General features: G+C 37.9%; 1 protein-coding gene across 6 annotated transcripts in view; it reads right to left on the reverse strand.

Annotated features, from left to right (window-relative positions):
- Positions 1-15,430, reverse strand: part of CNTLN (centlein) — a 192,648-nt gene that overhangs the window by 70,845 nt on the left and 106,373 nt on the right. For all 6 annotated transcript variants that reach the window (XM_082075481.1, XM_082075486.1, XM_082075485.1 and 3 more), the window contains one exon: positions 2,130-2,179. In XM_082075481.1, the coding sequence (XP_081931607.1) occupies positions 2,130-2,179 (50 nt within the window). The remainder of the gene's footprint in view (positions 1-2,129; positions 2,180-15,430) is intronic.

A 15,430-nucleotide genomic window follows, 5' to 3' on the forward strand; every position in this document is an offset into this window, starting at 1 on the left:
AACTGATATATAATCAAGTACGAGCATAGAGCCTTTTTTAATACAGGGAAGCTCAGCCACTTTTTTTCAGAATTTCCCTCTTGGTGTTATGATGCCTGATGGAAACAGGTACCTGCTAAGGTGAAACTGAATTCCAAGATCACTTCTACATGGAGTAAACTGATGTCAGGTTTTCTTTCAGAAAAGAACATATACTTACTAAGACTATGAACAAAGCATATTTAGACCACATCGAGTCTGGACTCTCAGCAAACTACAGATAACAGACCTGACATTGTGTTTTTATTTGGGAAGAGGTAAGCATCTAGCAGACACTTCAGGGCAGAGGGCATATGCACGTTTTTAGCATGAGATCAAGGATTGCTCACATACACTCATCTATGCCGAAAGATGGACATCCAGCTCCAGTCATTATGGTGTAGTCTTTTAGAAAATGTCAACCAATTGATAAAAGTGTCCACCACACCACAATACTCTAGGATTTGCAAAGGGAACAACAGGAAAATACTTTGTATGGACTAGGTGAGTGACTATGCTTTATACTTCAGTTGGTAAAAGTTTTGAAATGGCTAGAATCATCTCAGTCATATGTGGTAACAAAAAGTGTTGTTTAATACATGTCTTTGAACTTAATTTGGTATCTTATAAAAATTTCCCATTCATCTAAATGATACCTATAACAACAAATGCTGGAAAAGGTAAATAAAATTTGCCTAATGCACTTCACTCGTAGTTTAACTCCTTTTCTCAGTCCCAATTTAATGACAATTAATAATCACACCAATAACCAAACTAGAAGTGTGTATCTACCACAAACTTTCAAAAGAGAATATATTTCAATCTGAAAAGATAATGAAAAAAGAAGGAATAAAAGACTAATGGTTAAAGCACTAAACATGTCAAGAACTGGCATTTTCAGGGATCTGACTGCTTTTTGGAAACACATGGTTATTGCTCAGCAGGCCTTCAACTCCTTCTCACTGTTGGTTGCCTTTCTACTTCTCTTTGTGCAAAGACTGACTAAACTGGCAAAAACAAAGAAGTGATTTTTAAAGTCAGTATTTGAAACCTTCACTAGATCCCTTCAGCTCTATCTGGGGCTATGAAAATAACACATAAGAAGTAACGTGAAAGAAAACAGTAACTTTCTGTCTTCAGCAGCTGGATATTTCCACTTAGTTTCACAGATACAATAAAATAAATTTAAAATAAAGGTAAGAAAAATCTCATTTTTTTATTCAAGTGGCCAACATTATCACAAAAGCAGAATGTGGCCAACAGCAGAAAACTGATATAAAGAACGGTAAGGGTTTATTGCTAAGAATATGCAGAGTACTTCTCCAAGCTCCTACTCCCTTCCTTTGCACAACACTGTGCCTAAAGGATTCACCACCAATGTGATACCCAGCTGGACTGTAACTACACGCTCTTGAATAGTTCCCACAGACCATTCAGAAACAGCAAATAATACAAAGAATCAGAGGAGTGATGGAGAGGCAACGGTAATATATTACCTATCCAACTGACAAAGACCCATCTTCACAGAACCATCACTATTGTAAGGATTGCAAAGATATAAAAGAAGATATTCACGATCAGTTCTTACAAGGATTCCACCATTTTGATTTACTTTCAAGTTGACATACTTTGTGAGACTAAAAAAAGAATTAAAACATATAAAAAAAGAAATCTGAATAAGCACAAAATTTCTCTATCGCTACATTTCAATACTGCACAAACCATTTCTGATTCTGAGGAAAGCTTCATGAGCATATAAACATGTTTTAGATTTTGCACGTGTATATTTATATAAATAGTCATAGATATCGTAAACAAAATAACTAACTTTATGTGTAGTATATACACATAAGTTGCAAACATGTATTAGTATGTACCCATATATAAAAATTGTCACTGATTTAACAGGCATGTGGAGAACTTAAGGGTAAACATCCTTAGAATAGGTATGGCCTTATGCTTACAAAATGCACATTCAAGAAAAATAAATTAACGTTTGGAAATAAAATAACCTTAAAGTTACTATTCTAAATAGACTACACATATACATACAAAATACATCTGCCCTTTTTTGTTGTAAACACAGATGAACTCCTGTATTGTGAACCTACCCACAGATCGCTGTACTTTCAGCTGATCCAATTCTTCTTCAAGATTCAGTCTATAAGAGAGGAAATCAAAAATTAAGAACCACAGATGCTACTAAAATCATTAAACTAAACCAAAACCATATCAATATATGACCATGGAAAAAGTTCATAACACCCAGGAATTAGTTCTAATTTGATGACACTTAGCATACTTCAAACATAAAGAGTCGTTTGTATAACAGCTTATTAAAATTTATAAATATGAGTTTACAAAATTCAGATATAATGCTGCTCGTAACATACACTAAGAAGTTTCAGACAGTCCTTTTTAGGTAAGGAAATGCCTGAGATGAAATGCAGACCAGTAGGAAGTGGAATCCTGTTAAGAGGGGAATAATTGTTCACTCTCAGGGAAACCACCAGCCAACCTGAGCAGATGTATCTTACCATTCCTCTTTTTTCAGCGACTATTTAAGCAACTTACTAACAAGATCCCCTTTTTCAGCCCTGATCTACCACTATATTACTACTATGGTTTATTTTGTAATATGAACCAGCTGATTTACTGTTTTTCATTTTATTAAAATTAAATGCAAATAAAGTTGCCAGGATACCAATGCTAAAGCTTCAAAGTCAAACTGGAAAATGCTAGAAGGAAAAGACATTATTTTAAATGTTGCACTTAAACTTGTGGGTTTGACACAATATTTTAATTATGTAGTTAGGACACTATTTTAACAATAAGATTCCCACCTATTTTAACCCAGGATCCTACAGCACACAGAACAGAGGACAGTCAATTAATATGTGATTTTGTTTAAAACATAACCTCATATCCTATACAAATACACGTTATTCTAGCTCTGTTCTGAAGGCTGGGCTGCTAATTTCCTCACAGCCTTTTCTGCTGTACTCAACGGCAGTGTCTAACTGCTTCACAGGAAATTTATGCTTTACAAAATCCCTCTGAGATAAGGCACAAAAAAATCGGGCCAGAATATCTGCTAACTTAAGGACAGGGTTTAAAAAAAGTTATTTCAGTATACACAGTATTTTAAAGCACATTGTATGTTTATTGCATCTCTGACTTAGCTGTACCTCTAAACACTGCAATTCATATGCCACAGTCTCATATGTAGTACGAATAAAACGAGAAACATGAAAAATTAAAGCAATTTCCTTTGTGTGACACATAAGACTCCAGCTATTTTCAGGATCACTCAGCTACATTCACAAGTTGACTTTATTGGCTCTTCTTCCATTCTCCATGCCTCAGGCATCATCAATTTCTGTAAGAGAGACTGCAGTGGCCTTTACCTCCACACTGTCCTAACTCCTCATAGCATGTTCATTTTTTGCACTAAATGGCAAAATGTTCACTGTTTACCTAATTAAGGAGTGTATTCAACATTACATGAATATAAGGGAGTGAATTAAGTCTATTTTAGAAATGTTCCAGCTTGAATCTCTGTCTTCTGAATACGTTGTTTTGCAACTTTAAAAACATTATTTCTACAAGCACATGTTTACAATGTTTACATGCATATATACATACATACTGCCTCCCTACTCACTATGTGACAGGCATACGACAATAATTAAAGACGACTTTTTAAGAGAGTTAAATTGTACATAAGGACTTTTTAAGGTGATGAAAGACATGCAGAACTAAATAAATTATACTAAATAAGGGGTAGGTTTATAGTCCGAATATCTGAAGCACTTCCAAATAAATTCATTTGACTGTGAAACAGTCTCCAACTGAAGTTATGTTATATAGAAGCTGAAATATTTCAGGCCAGCCTAGACAAGAAACTACAATGTGGAACACAAGATCCAACCCATACAAGTCAATGACTGGCTTGCATGAATGTGAGAAATGCCCAGCTGGGTCAGATGGCATCCTGGGGTGTATTAGAAGAGGGGTGGTTAGTAGGTCAAGAGAGGTTCTCCTTCCCCTCTACTCTGTCCTGGTGAGACCACACCTGGAATATTGTGTCCAGTTCTGGGCCCCTCAGTTCAAGAAAGACAGGGAACTGCTGGAGAGAGTCCAGTGTAGGGCAACCAAGATGATCAAGGGAGTGGAGCACCTCCCTTATGAGGAAAGGCTGAGGGAGTTGGGTCTCTTTAGTTTGGAGAAGACTGAGGGGTGACCTTATTAATGTTTATAAATATACAAAGGGTGAGTGTCACGAGGATGGAGCCAGGCTCTTCTCGGTGACAGACAATGGTAGGACAAGGGTAATGGGTTTAAGCTGGAACATATGAGGTTCCACTTAAACTTGAGAAGAAACTTGTTCTCAGTGAGGGTGCCAGAGCACTGGAACAAGCTGCCCAGGGAGGTTGTGGAGTCTCCTTCTCTGGAGACATTCAAAACCCACCTGGACACATTCCTGTGTAGCCTCATCTCGGTGTTCCTGCTCTGGCAGGGGGATTGGACTAGATGATCTTTCGAGGTCCCTTCCAATCCCTAACATTCTGTGATTCTGTGATTCTATGAGGTCAGTGCTGGGTCTACCCATCACCAGTGCTCTGTCTCCAGTAAAAAGCAGATGCAAAAGCAGATACTACTCTGGAGAGAGCATAAGCCTAACAGTTTCTGCAGTCTGATTCCAATTTTCCATCCTGAAAGTGGTACATAAGCACTACCCTTTGTTACCTCTGCTTTAACTTGTTCCCTGTTGCTAAAAGGATCTTTCTTCCAATCCTGCAGGAATGGATTTTTTTTTTATAACCTTCCAAGTGGAGCCTTGTCAAAGGCAATTGGAAAATACAGATCAGATTTTATCCACATGCTTACTGTCACCCTTCTCCAATCCAGTAGGTTAATGAAGCAAGATTTCCCTTTACAGGAGCCACACTGATACTTCCCAACAAAACTGTGTTCATCTGCACTCAGTGCCCTCTCTCTCTCTCTGGCGTTTTATTGTTTGGTTGGTTTGTGTGTGTCGTTTTTTTTGTTTGTTTGTTTTGTTTCTTTGGTGGTGGTGGTTGCTTTGTTTTTTCTGTTTTTCATGAAGACAGACTGCCATATTCCCACGTGTGGCAGCAGCCAGGCTCCCTGGTCTGCAGCTCCCTCTCAAGTCTGTTTTGTAGATGGGAGTCACACTGGCAACCTGACAGTCAGCCGGCACAGTGCCTGTTTACAATGAGATTGTAGTTCCATAATTTTGTACTTCAGTTTCTTCACACCCCTTAGGATGTGACGATATTAACCTCAAGATATTAAAACTAATTTCTCTACTTGACCTCAAAAGCACTGTACAGTTACTCCAAAAAGATCCAACAACTTTGATCTACCTCCCACGAAGAATGCATGAGTTGTTGGCATCTCTGTAGCATCTTCAGCAGAGAAGACTGATGCAAAGATTTAGAGTTGTTCTTTTATGGCCCTGTAAACACAGTGCATCCTTTTACACTGTTATCATTAAACAAACCTACAGATTTCCTAACTGGCTTCTTTTTTAACTTATTTAAGTAAAATTTTACTATCACAGCTAAAGCATCTTTGAAAGCAGCTCTTCAAGAGTTGTTAGCCTTTCCAACTTTACACTTGCATTTATCCTGCCATTGTTTATCAGCCTACCTCTTCTCACCAGTGCAAGCTTAAGTTTAAAATGCTGACCTTTCCTCTGTGAGGGCCACAAAAACATCCTCACTGAGGTTTTTAAGACTATTTTGGGGTGGGGATTGGGTTTTTTCTGTTTGTTTTAATTTCTTTTTTTTTTTTTTTTAGTTGTAGCATGTATTTCAGCAGGGTTTCAGCTACAGTACCTTTCTTAACTGTCTCGAACTGTTCACTGGCTTTCTGCATTACTTGTTCTAGTGTTCAGGGGGGGGGTTGAAGGTTATTTTACTAGTTGCTTTATTTTTATGTGGTTCCCTTTCTGCAAAGTGAATATCCTTAGGCAAATTGCTTTGGTCCACCCTCTTTTGCTATTATTTAACTATAATTTTAAAAAGACAAATATCTTCATTAAAGATTGGGCCTCACCTCTTTTTCTAGGAAAGTTACAGAGCAAATCATCCTGGAAATCACTTCTAGCCACCTAATATACAAGAGGGTGACTGGAAACAGCTAGCATGGATTTACCAAAGAAAAAAAATGCTTTGCCAACCTGACTGCCTCTGTAAGGAGGTGGCAGACTGTAAGAATAAAGAGAGAGCAGGCAATGGTGTATACCTTGTATTTGAGATGGTTTCTCACTTCCTTATCGCCAAACAGTTGAGACCTGAATTGAAAAGCAGATAAGGTGGCTGGGAAATTGGCTGGACTGTTAGGCTCAAAGGGTAATGATCTGTGGTGTGGAGTCCAACTGGCGACTTGCAATTAAAAGCATCCCTCAGGGATCCATACCAAAGCCAGTACTTTAATGTCTTTATTAACAACCTCAAAGATGGGTTAAAGTGCCTCTCGGCAAGTTCACAGATGATACAAAGCTAAGGGGCACCTGGACTGCTGTTCAGAGAGACCTAATACACAGAAAAAATGGGCTGATGGGAACTTCATGAAGTTCACCAAAAGCGAAGTCCTGCCAGAATAAGGCCTCAGAACAGGACATTCTGAAAGGCCAACCCAACTGGCTCAAGAGCAGCTTTGCAGAAAAACTGATGTCCTTCTGAGCAACAAGTTGAGCATTACGTAGTGACATGCATTTGTAGCAAAGACTAACAACATACTTGCTGTACAGGAAAGAGTACAGTCACTGGTTTACAAAAATTATTCTATTCAGCACTCCTGAGAATGACTGTGTGGCTGTGTCTAGTTTTGGGCTCCTCCAAGAAAGACATCGATTAAGTCTAGTAAAAGGATACCAAAGGAGCACAGTGGATGGTATGAGAGCCAACAGACACAAGTTAGAATAGAACAGATTCTAACTGGATATAAAATTACATAGCTCACTAAGGCTGGTCAGACCCTGCAACAGTTATCCAGAAGGGTTCTGCAATCTCTAGCCTTGGTCTCAGTCTCCTCCACGCTTTGTCAAAACTTGACAAGATCCTAAGAAACCTTCCCAAATTGCCACTGCTTGAGCAGCAGGTTGGATAAGACAGCTTCCAGAGGTTCCTTCCAAGTTGCACAATTCTGTGATTCACATTGTGTTGAGGTAAAGAGACTTTCTCTCTAATGCTTTCTGAACTAATTTCTGTATATCACTCAAAATAAAATCCTTTTGGTTTCTATGACTGATTGTTCTAGAAGAGTTACTTATTCCATACAAAATTTGTATCTCTACATCTTGTCTTCGCAAGATATTGATGCAGGCTCCATGTGGATGTTTGAAACCTTCAATGATTACAGCCTGGCCTTCACAACTCATCAAATCTTGCTTTGCATTTCTGCATCACTGTCAGCATCCTCATGAAAAGGTCAGCAGTGCAATCTCACTGCTACTTATTCATTACTAAAATATAGGACTTCTATACAAAAGCATTACACAGGCTTCCCTTTTTCTGTGATAGCTGTCCGATGTTACACTTAAATAATCCTATTCACACAGCGCCATGCTCTCACAAGGTATTCCCGCTCTGTCATTCCTGCAAAGCTGGCACTCAGGCAACACCATACACCACAGACCACCCTCCTTCCTCCAGGTCACTGAGATGCCTAGTGTGTCAGGACTGTCATCTGACGCCAAGCAGCCTAGCTCCACATCTTATCTTTTGGGCTTCAACACAGAAGTATTTCTAAATTATTTCCTTGTCCTCTTGCTTAATATGGCAGTCAACTACTGTTGACAAAATTTTAAAACAGCTTTCTTTATCCCACTACCAATACCTGCTTCCTCATATCCTTAAAAATAGTCCCTTTACTGCAGGAGCATTCTTGGTGCAAGAGGACACTGTCACATCAGCAAGACAGCAGGTCTCATCTCATCCATGGTTTCATCTAAGAGATTGGATTCGTCCTTGCAAACAGCATGTCCTGATTTCCCAAGATATACGCTCTTTGCAGCAGCACATATAAAACAGGTCTTATATGTAGACAAACCTACATGTCACACTAAAACAAACTGAATAAAGTGCACTCCACTGGGAAGACTGCTATCTGCATCCTGATCTTATTTTTTTTTTTTTCAATCTGGAAAAGCTTGCACAGGTATAGCAAAACTTTTCAAACAAATTACTTTCATCCTATCCTATTTATAGTTATTTGGTTTCTGTCCTGGTTTTGTTGAAAAACACGTTTCTCTTTTAGTGAATTTGCTTGTCAGCTAAAGCTTTCATATTAGCTGCATTCTCCTGGAAAACCAGATACACATTTTTGGTAAACACAGAAATGGAATACGAAGTTATTGATAAGCATGGATGGTCATCTCACAAGAGGGGCAACTAGAAACAGGTGACCAAGAAACTGACCAACGGAATATAACATCTCATTCACGTGAATACTTCATATAAAAGTGTGAGATCACGAGGATCTCAGCCCCTTTTCCTTAAGGCTGACATTAGGAGAGGACCTTGCTAGTCACTCCTGCGAACTGAGGCCTAGTGAGAGACTGAATCCAGCTCCAGTTGGCTGCAGAGTTCAGTCCAGGATTTCGGGTGCCAGCTCTGCAGTTGCTGAGACTTTCAAGATTGGTTTTGTATATTTTGTATTATTTTCTCTATTCTTATTAGTAGCATTAGTAAAACATGTTTAATTTTTCCAGCTCTCTTCTCTCTGTCCTTCTTTCCCTCCCGATCGCCTGTCCTGAGTGGGAAGGGGGGAGAGGGAGGGGCTGAAGCGGGGAGAGGGAGGAGAGGGTCTTAACAATATATCTCCCACGGTTTTATTGTCACCCCGCAAACAAAACCTTGACAGTTTCTTTCATTTTTTTCTAGACTCTGAAGCCTGACTATCTTCAGTTCACAAACTTTTTAGGTTTTCAAAGCACACATTTGGACACTCAAGGCCAACATGGTTATCACTGAGCAAGTTTCTAAGTATTTAACTCATTTGGGAACAGACTATGTACTGATTTCTATTTGATCTTTTCTTTCTGAAAAACAAACATTATACAACAAACCTTCAAGCCTTATTTTCTACTTTTTTAATGGCAAATATAGTGCTAACAGAAAAATACAAATAGCTAATATGTATGGTCTTGATACATACTACATTAGTTACACAAAATCAGAATATGAAAAAGGAATGTACAAGTAATTGTGCCTTTTTATAATAACTGTGTGCAGTCAAGTGTTTTTTTATTATTATTACTCATAAGTCTTTTTACATTTCAAGGCAAAAAAAACCAAAAAATCAACCAGAGCAAAATTGGAATGAATCACATACAGAAGCAACTAGCTCTTTATTCTTTTCTGTTTGTTCCCAACAAACGTGCTCTGACAGATTTGAATATTTTCGATGCATATAATTGACATGCTAATCTATCTAGAATTTGTAAAAAAAAAAAGAAAAAAAAATCACCTGTATATATGAGTTATAACAAAATATACACATTTAGTTCAGTTCTCTAAATTTCACTACAAAAGTACTGTAGTCTGCATGTTTTGCTACAAAAGTGCAGCTCAACAAAAAGGAGGAAAGCGTATGATGTGGTCTTCTTGAAGAGTACAGTTCTTCACAGAGACTGTATGATTACTGCTTTTCCCAAGAACAAGTGAACATGATCAGTCAGAAGAATCATCGAAGAAGGGTCAAGTAGGAAATTTCTAAGAAGCAGGAAGGGTTTCCAAGGAATTCAAAGTAACTGAAGAAAAAGCACTTAAGTATAATGCGACACTAAAAGAAATGACTCAACCTGAAAGGACATAGTGGTAAAAAGCAGGGGTGAGGGGAGATATTTGCTTTCCAGCCTTTCATCTACACCATTTTCTCCCTCAGTGTCCCATCACACAGATGTGCCAACATAATAGGTAAGAACAAATTTATCTTCTTGATACTCTTTCCTCTCAAAAAAGTATTTCAACTAGGTCTGAAGATAAACATCTATGTGTGCTTTTTTCCCCAAAAGGAAGATTGCCTTTAACAGACTACATCTGTCCCACCAGTCTTTTAAATGATCCATGTTCGACTCTTTTACGAAGCAGATTAGGTACTCGAAGAGATCTGTGATCCAATCACAGAGCTTCTAGTGATATGAGAAGCTTCCTGCACGGAGGGTGAAAGACGGAGTGCACCTGCAATCCTTCAACTCAAAGGATCAAAAATAAGCTGTGTGTGGTGATGCAGAATACTAACCTGCTGGAACTAGAGCGTCAGAACAGAAGCATCAAAGTTCAAATACTGTAAGAGCTTCCAACACTATTTCGGCAGATTAAGACAATATTTGCTGTAATTATCTTAAACATATGCTCACTAGATTTTACTGCATCATTTTTTGCATCATTCAGTTTCAATTAACACATAAAACAATGGAAGGAAGAAATGCACCAGACTTTGATCCTAACTGAAAGGGGATTTCTCTGCACTAAAAAACTTGTGTTTGATTTAGCAAGTGCTGAGCAAATGGCATTGTGTTTATGTCATCTGAAAAGATCCAACACACAAGCTGAAGCTGAGAGATGGAATCTTTGAAGATTTTTTTACAATGGAAAGGTAGTTTCTCCGTAAAATGTTTCCAGTTGATTATAGTCTTGAGGCATGGATACTAAAAAGAAATCTCTGAACATTAGCACATCTCCATCTTCTGACAGTAGAAACAGTGGGAGAGGAGAGGGCAGGGGAACACAACACAGACAACAGAAGTGATTAAGATTCTAAACTGAATACATATAGCAATATGGAACTTGAAAGAAAATCTATAGTAATCATATAGGAAAACAAACAACCTTTCTTTAGAAAAAAGGGTGTGCTCTATAGACTCAGAAAAGATAGACCTTTGAACCATAATTCAAGAACAAACAATGGGATTTAAATACAATGGAAATATGCAGGTCAAAAGGAAAGAGAAAGAAACCTGAGTGTGAGTATAAATTGGTAACTTCCAGCTCATGATTAATTCAAATCCTTGGACCTTTTCTCTTGACAAAGTCAAAAGCTACTACTGCATTTTAGAGTCTCTGTCACATTCATTCTGTGTATTTATTCTACTATTTAATTAAACTTTTAAAGAAGGAAGTTCCTAGGATAAAAATGAAACAATAGTGTGATACCAGACATGAACTTTGTGCAAATGTTTATCAAATGCTGTGAAGTATGCTGACAAGTTGCACAATATTTTATATTGATATGTGGAGTAAGTGATAGCACTAGGAAAGCCTTTTCAGTACTGGATAGTTTTTAGTCAAGGTTTCCAGACTCCTAAAGAAGACTGAATAATTGAAAAATATACCCTGACAATTTATAGAACACCCTAACAAATTTGCCAACAATGAAGGTTACATAACTATGAGTAACTTACATTATTACTATTTCTAATTTTAAGAACAAATACACTAATCCTGTATCTGCTAGATGAACTGAAAATCTCATGTAAAATAAGTATTCAGCTGCCACGCAGACTTTTCTGCTCAGGACCATTTCTTAGATTGTGAGGAAAAATGTTGTATTTTCTAGCAGCTTGGCTAAGTTCAAATGATAGCTCATCAGACAGGAGAAAGTGACTTAAACCTATACAAAGTCTAGAAACTGGTGTACTGATTTTCACATTTATGCAGACCTGAAATTGCCTCATGGCCTTGAGGCTTCAGCACAGAAAGGTTATGCTGCCTGTAACTATATCTGATAGAATTTTACTCTAATTCTTCAGTAATTCTTTCTCAACATCATGCATTTTCTTATCTGGTTACAAAACAAGCTGAAAACCCAGAGAGACCTTCTGACAATACAGTCTACTTCAAAATCACTGAATCACAGAATGTACTAAAATAAAAATAATTTAAAAAATAATAATAAAAAATACTTTCAAGCAAAGATTACTCTGTTTACAAGAAAGCGTACAGGCCAGAAACAGTCTCAGATGCTCTAGATTACATGGTCAGAGACCAACTTCCAATTCTTTTCTAGCCAAGGAGAAGCCATCAAGTCCTTGAATTAACAGGAATCAGCATCCTAAATTGGCAGGAATCCACTGGCGCTTCCTAGAAGACTGTCAGTATCTTCTAATATGGCAGGTCAGAAGTAGAATCCTGTTTGTTTTTACACCCCGAAAACAACCCCTAAGTCCTTCGTATACTATCAATAACGTCATGAAAGCCATTCTTCTTCCTTGTAGCATATATATACAAAAGGAATAGGAAAGCTCACAGCATCCTGTTTTATGTATCATGCTTCATTTCTATCCTCCAAATATGATTGATTGCCACAGTCTCACTTCACAATGTTAAAACAAATAAGAAATCAAAAGAGATCAAATCTATCCTGCTAATAGTTTATGCTGCTACTGCATACATTTTTAAAGGTACTGACCTTGACCCACAATAGTACCAGCTTTTTCAGTATCATACTGAATTCTGAATTCTACTTTTGATCACTCTTCCACTATGTAGTTATTTTTGTAGTACTCACTCATTTGGAATATAAGAAGAGGTAGCATAAAAACTGTGCTACAGAATCAGTTTTGCCAAAGGAGTTACTTCTGATTTCTTTTAGATTATAGCTAGGCATCAGCAAGAAATTCCCCGTAACAGTTGCTTACTTATCAAGTTACTAGAATAGGCGAAATGCTCATACCATCTGCATATAAGCCGGGCTTCTGCAAAATATACCTTCTTGCAAGAACAAAATTTCCTAGTACTCATCATTTTTAATTGTCAGCAGTTCTAAAGATACCATTAGGAGACTTCACACAATTCCAAATCTGAGGTACATATACATACACATGCGCACTTGGGTCTCAATGCATTAAAGAAAAGCTAATTTAGAAAGATAGCCTGAACTATAGCATAAACTTTCTCTCCACACTTATCAGTTTAAAGGGCCCCTTCCCTCAAGAGTTGCCAACCCTAGGTTAACCATTGCCAGATGACTCTAGTTAGTCCTCTCGCAAACCACTGCCTCCAGAGTAACACACATCCCATCAGTCAGCCATTGCTCATCAGCAGCTTCCAGCACTCACAGGCAGGGCCAGGCAGGAGACTCCTACACTCCTCTGCATACAGATAAAAGGAATTAAGAGAGCGGGCTCATGGCAGTCTAAAATAAACATCCAAACAAACAATAAGTCTTCTTTTTTTTTCATTTGTCCCAGGGAATTTTATCTGGAAAATAAAACCAAGCAGCGAATCTCTAATAGAGCTGAATACATAAGAAGGAATAACCCACTGAGGAGACCGACTCCTTCCCAAGGATTACAGGTTATAAGACTGCGGCAGGATGACTCTTTGGAGAAATAAGCAGAACTAACCACAATCTCCTAATGCATACTGTTGCTGGTGTGGACAGATACCAGGGGGCTACTCCAGGAGCTGCTGCAGTCAGGGAAGCCTTCCTGAGTCCAAGAGGTTAAATATTGCCTTTTCAAATGTTTTCCTCCAGAGTCACGGAATATTGTTAAAGACTGGAAAGCCAAATTAAGAAGAAAATCAGACAGAAAGAAAAGACTGCTAAGCAAGCTTTTCATGCTCTTTATCATTGTCCTTAAAATGAGAAGTAGTATTGCTTATTACAGTAACCAACATAAGTTTTAAAGCCACCAGGTCAAAGTAGTGCCAGGAAATTTTTTCTTATCCAAAACTTTATCCAAATAGCCTAATAATCCTTACAAGGAAAATGGAACAGCAGAAGGTCTGTTTTCTTCCCCTCAGAAGATAAAGGAGCTTGAGAAGAAGGACAGCAGATCAACAAAGAAAGGGCAAAACTGAACTGTACTTTCTGTTCGTGAGTCTTCAAAAGGGCAAAAATTCTACTTTGTAAAACCAGAGTAGAATATACAAGCATATTACACATACACTCGTAAAAAGCCCACACAGAAAATATAGGAAGTGGCTGTCATAAATTAGGATGGGGAGTCTGATACATCATAGTGCAAATACTGATTTTAATTTTCTGCTACTCAGATTGTTTAGAGTCATGAGAACCAAGCTAGGCAGAAACTTTATTCAACTTTTACATGCGAAATACTGCTCTGACAGAAATTCTTCAATTTGTTCCTGCAGTGTTATGATTCAAGTATGTTTGCCTGCAGTAAGGGCAAAATATGCTCTTTTCATGGGTCTGTATATTTATGTGTCAACTGACAGCCTTGGGTGGTGAGAATAAACCTGGGAGCAGGTGTTTGATCTAGACTGTGCGAGAGAGCAAAAACCATTACATATGTCTGGGGATAATGCTGCCAAGAGTAAAGCAAAAAGTACTAGCATTACTTACATTTTGTGAACATTCAAGCTATCCACAATGATTTACTGGAACCCCTTTACAGGAAGAAAATTGTAAACTTACAGTTTACACAAAGAAACTTTTAGCCTTAATTAGCCAAGGAAATGGAATATTTGACTATACAGAGTCATTGACCTATCTATCTTACTCTGTCTATTCGCTTCCTAGAAATATGTCCTTATCACTCTTGTTTCCCAGTTCAGTCTCTTATAGGATGGATGAAAATTGCAGGAAGCAATATGTGTTGGTGCTAAGTAAAGTCTCTCTGATTTACAACCCACATTTAGGAGCGAAAAAGGATAAAAGCAACTCCCCCCACACCAATCCAATGTCTGTTCACGTAATAAAAAGTGAACAGTGTCATAGTTGTCAAGAAAGAGTTTTGAGGTATATTTCAAATTAATAGTCACTCAAAACCCAAAGATGCACTAGTGAGTAGTGACAAAAACAGTTTCAACATGCAGCATAACATTTAGCTTTCAAAAAGGTGGTAGAAACCTCTGCTGGTTTGACTGAAAGTGAGTTAATTTTCTTCATGGAGTTAGAAACCTTTCTTTTTTGCAGCCGGCATGGTCCTTGTTTGCATTAAGTTTGAAAACAAGAAAATAACAGACAGGGACAGAGTTAATGCTTTTAACTATTGTCTGGCAGCCGAGGCCTTTTTCTTTTTCTCTCTCTGGGATCGGCTGTTCAGGACCAGGTGCTGCTTCCTGGGACTGGCTGCTCAGCATGGACAGAGTTAGTGAGGAAATGCATTATCTCTTATTCTATATTCTATTTACATTTTATATATATTATTTTTAGTAGTAGCATATTATTTTTATTGTGTTTTATTAAATCGTGTTTATCTCAATCCACAGGTTTCTCCCTTCCCTTTCGATTTTCACCCCTGTTCAGGGGTGGGAAGGGGGAAGTGAGTGAGTACCTATCGTGGCTATATTGCTAGCTCAGGTTAAACCGTGACAAAACACACACCTAAAATTTATCTACCGTTTAGTAATTTTTTATTTGTTTTACTGTAGCAAAAAGCCCAGCTGACTGACCAAAAGTTGTTTAAAAA

This window comes from Streptopelia decaocto, assembly GCF_964273445.1.
Source record: "Streptopelia decaocto genome assembly, chromosome: Z".
Lineage (NCBI taxonomy): Eukaryota > Metazoa > Chordata > Aves > Columbiformes > Columbidae > Streptopelia > Streptopelia decaocto.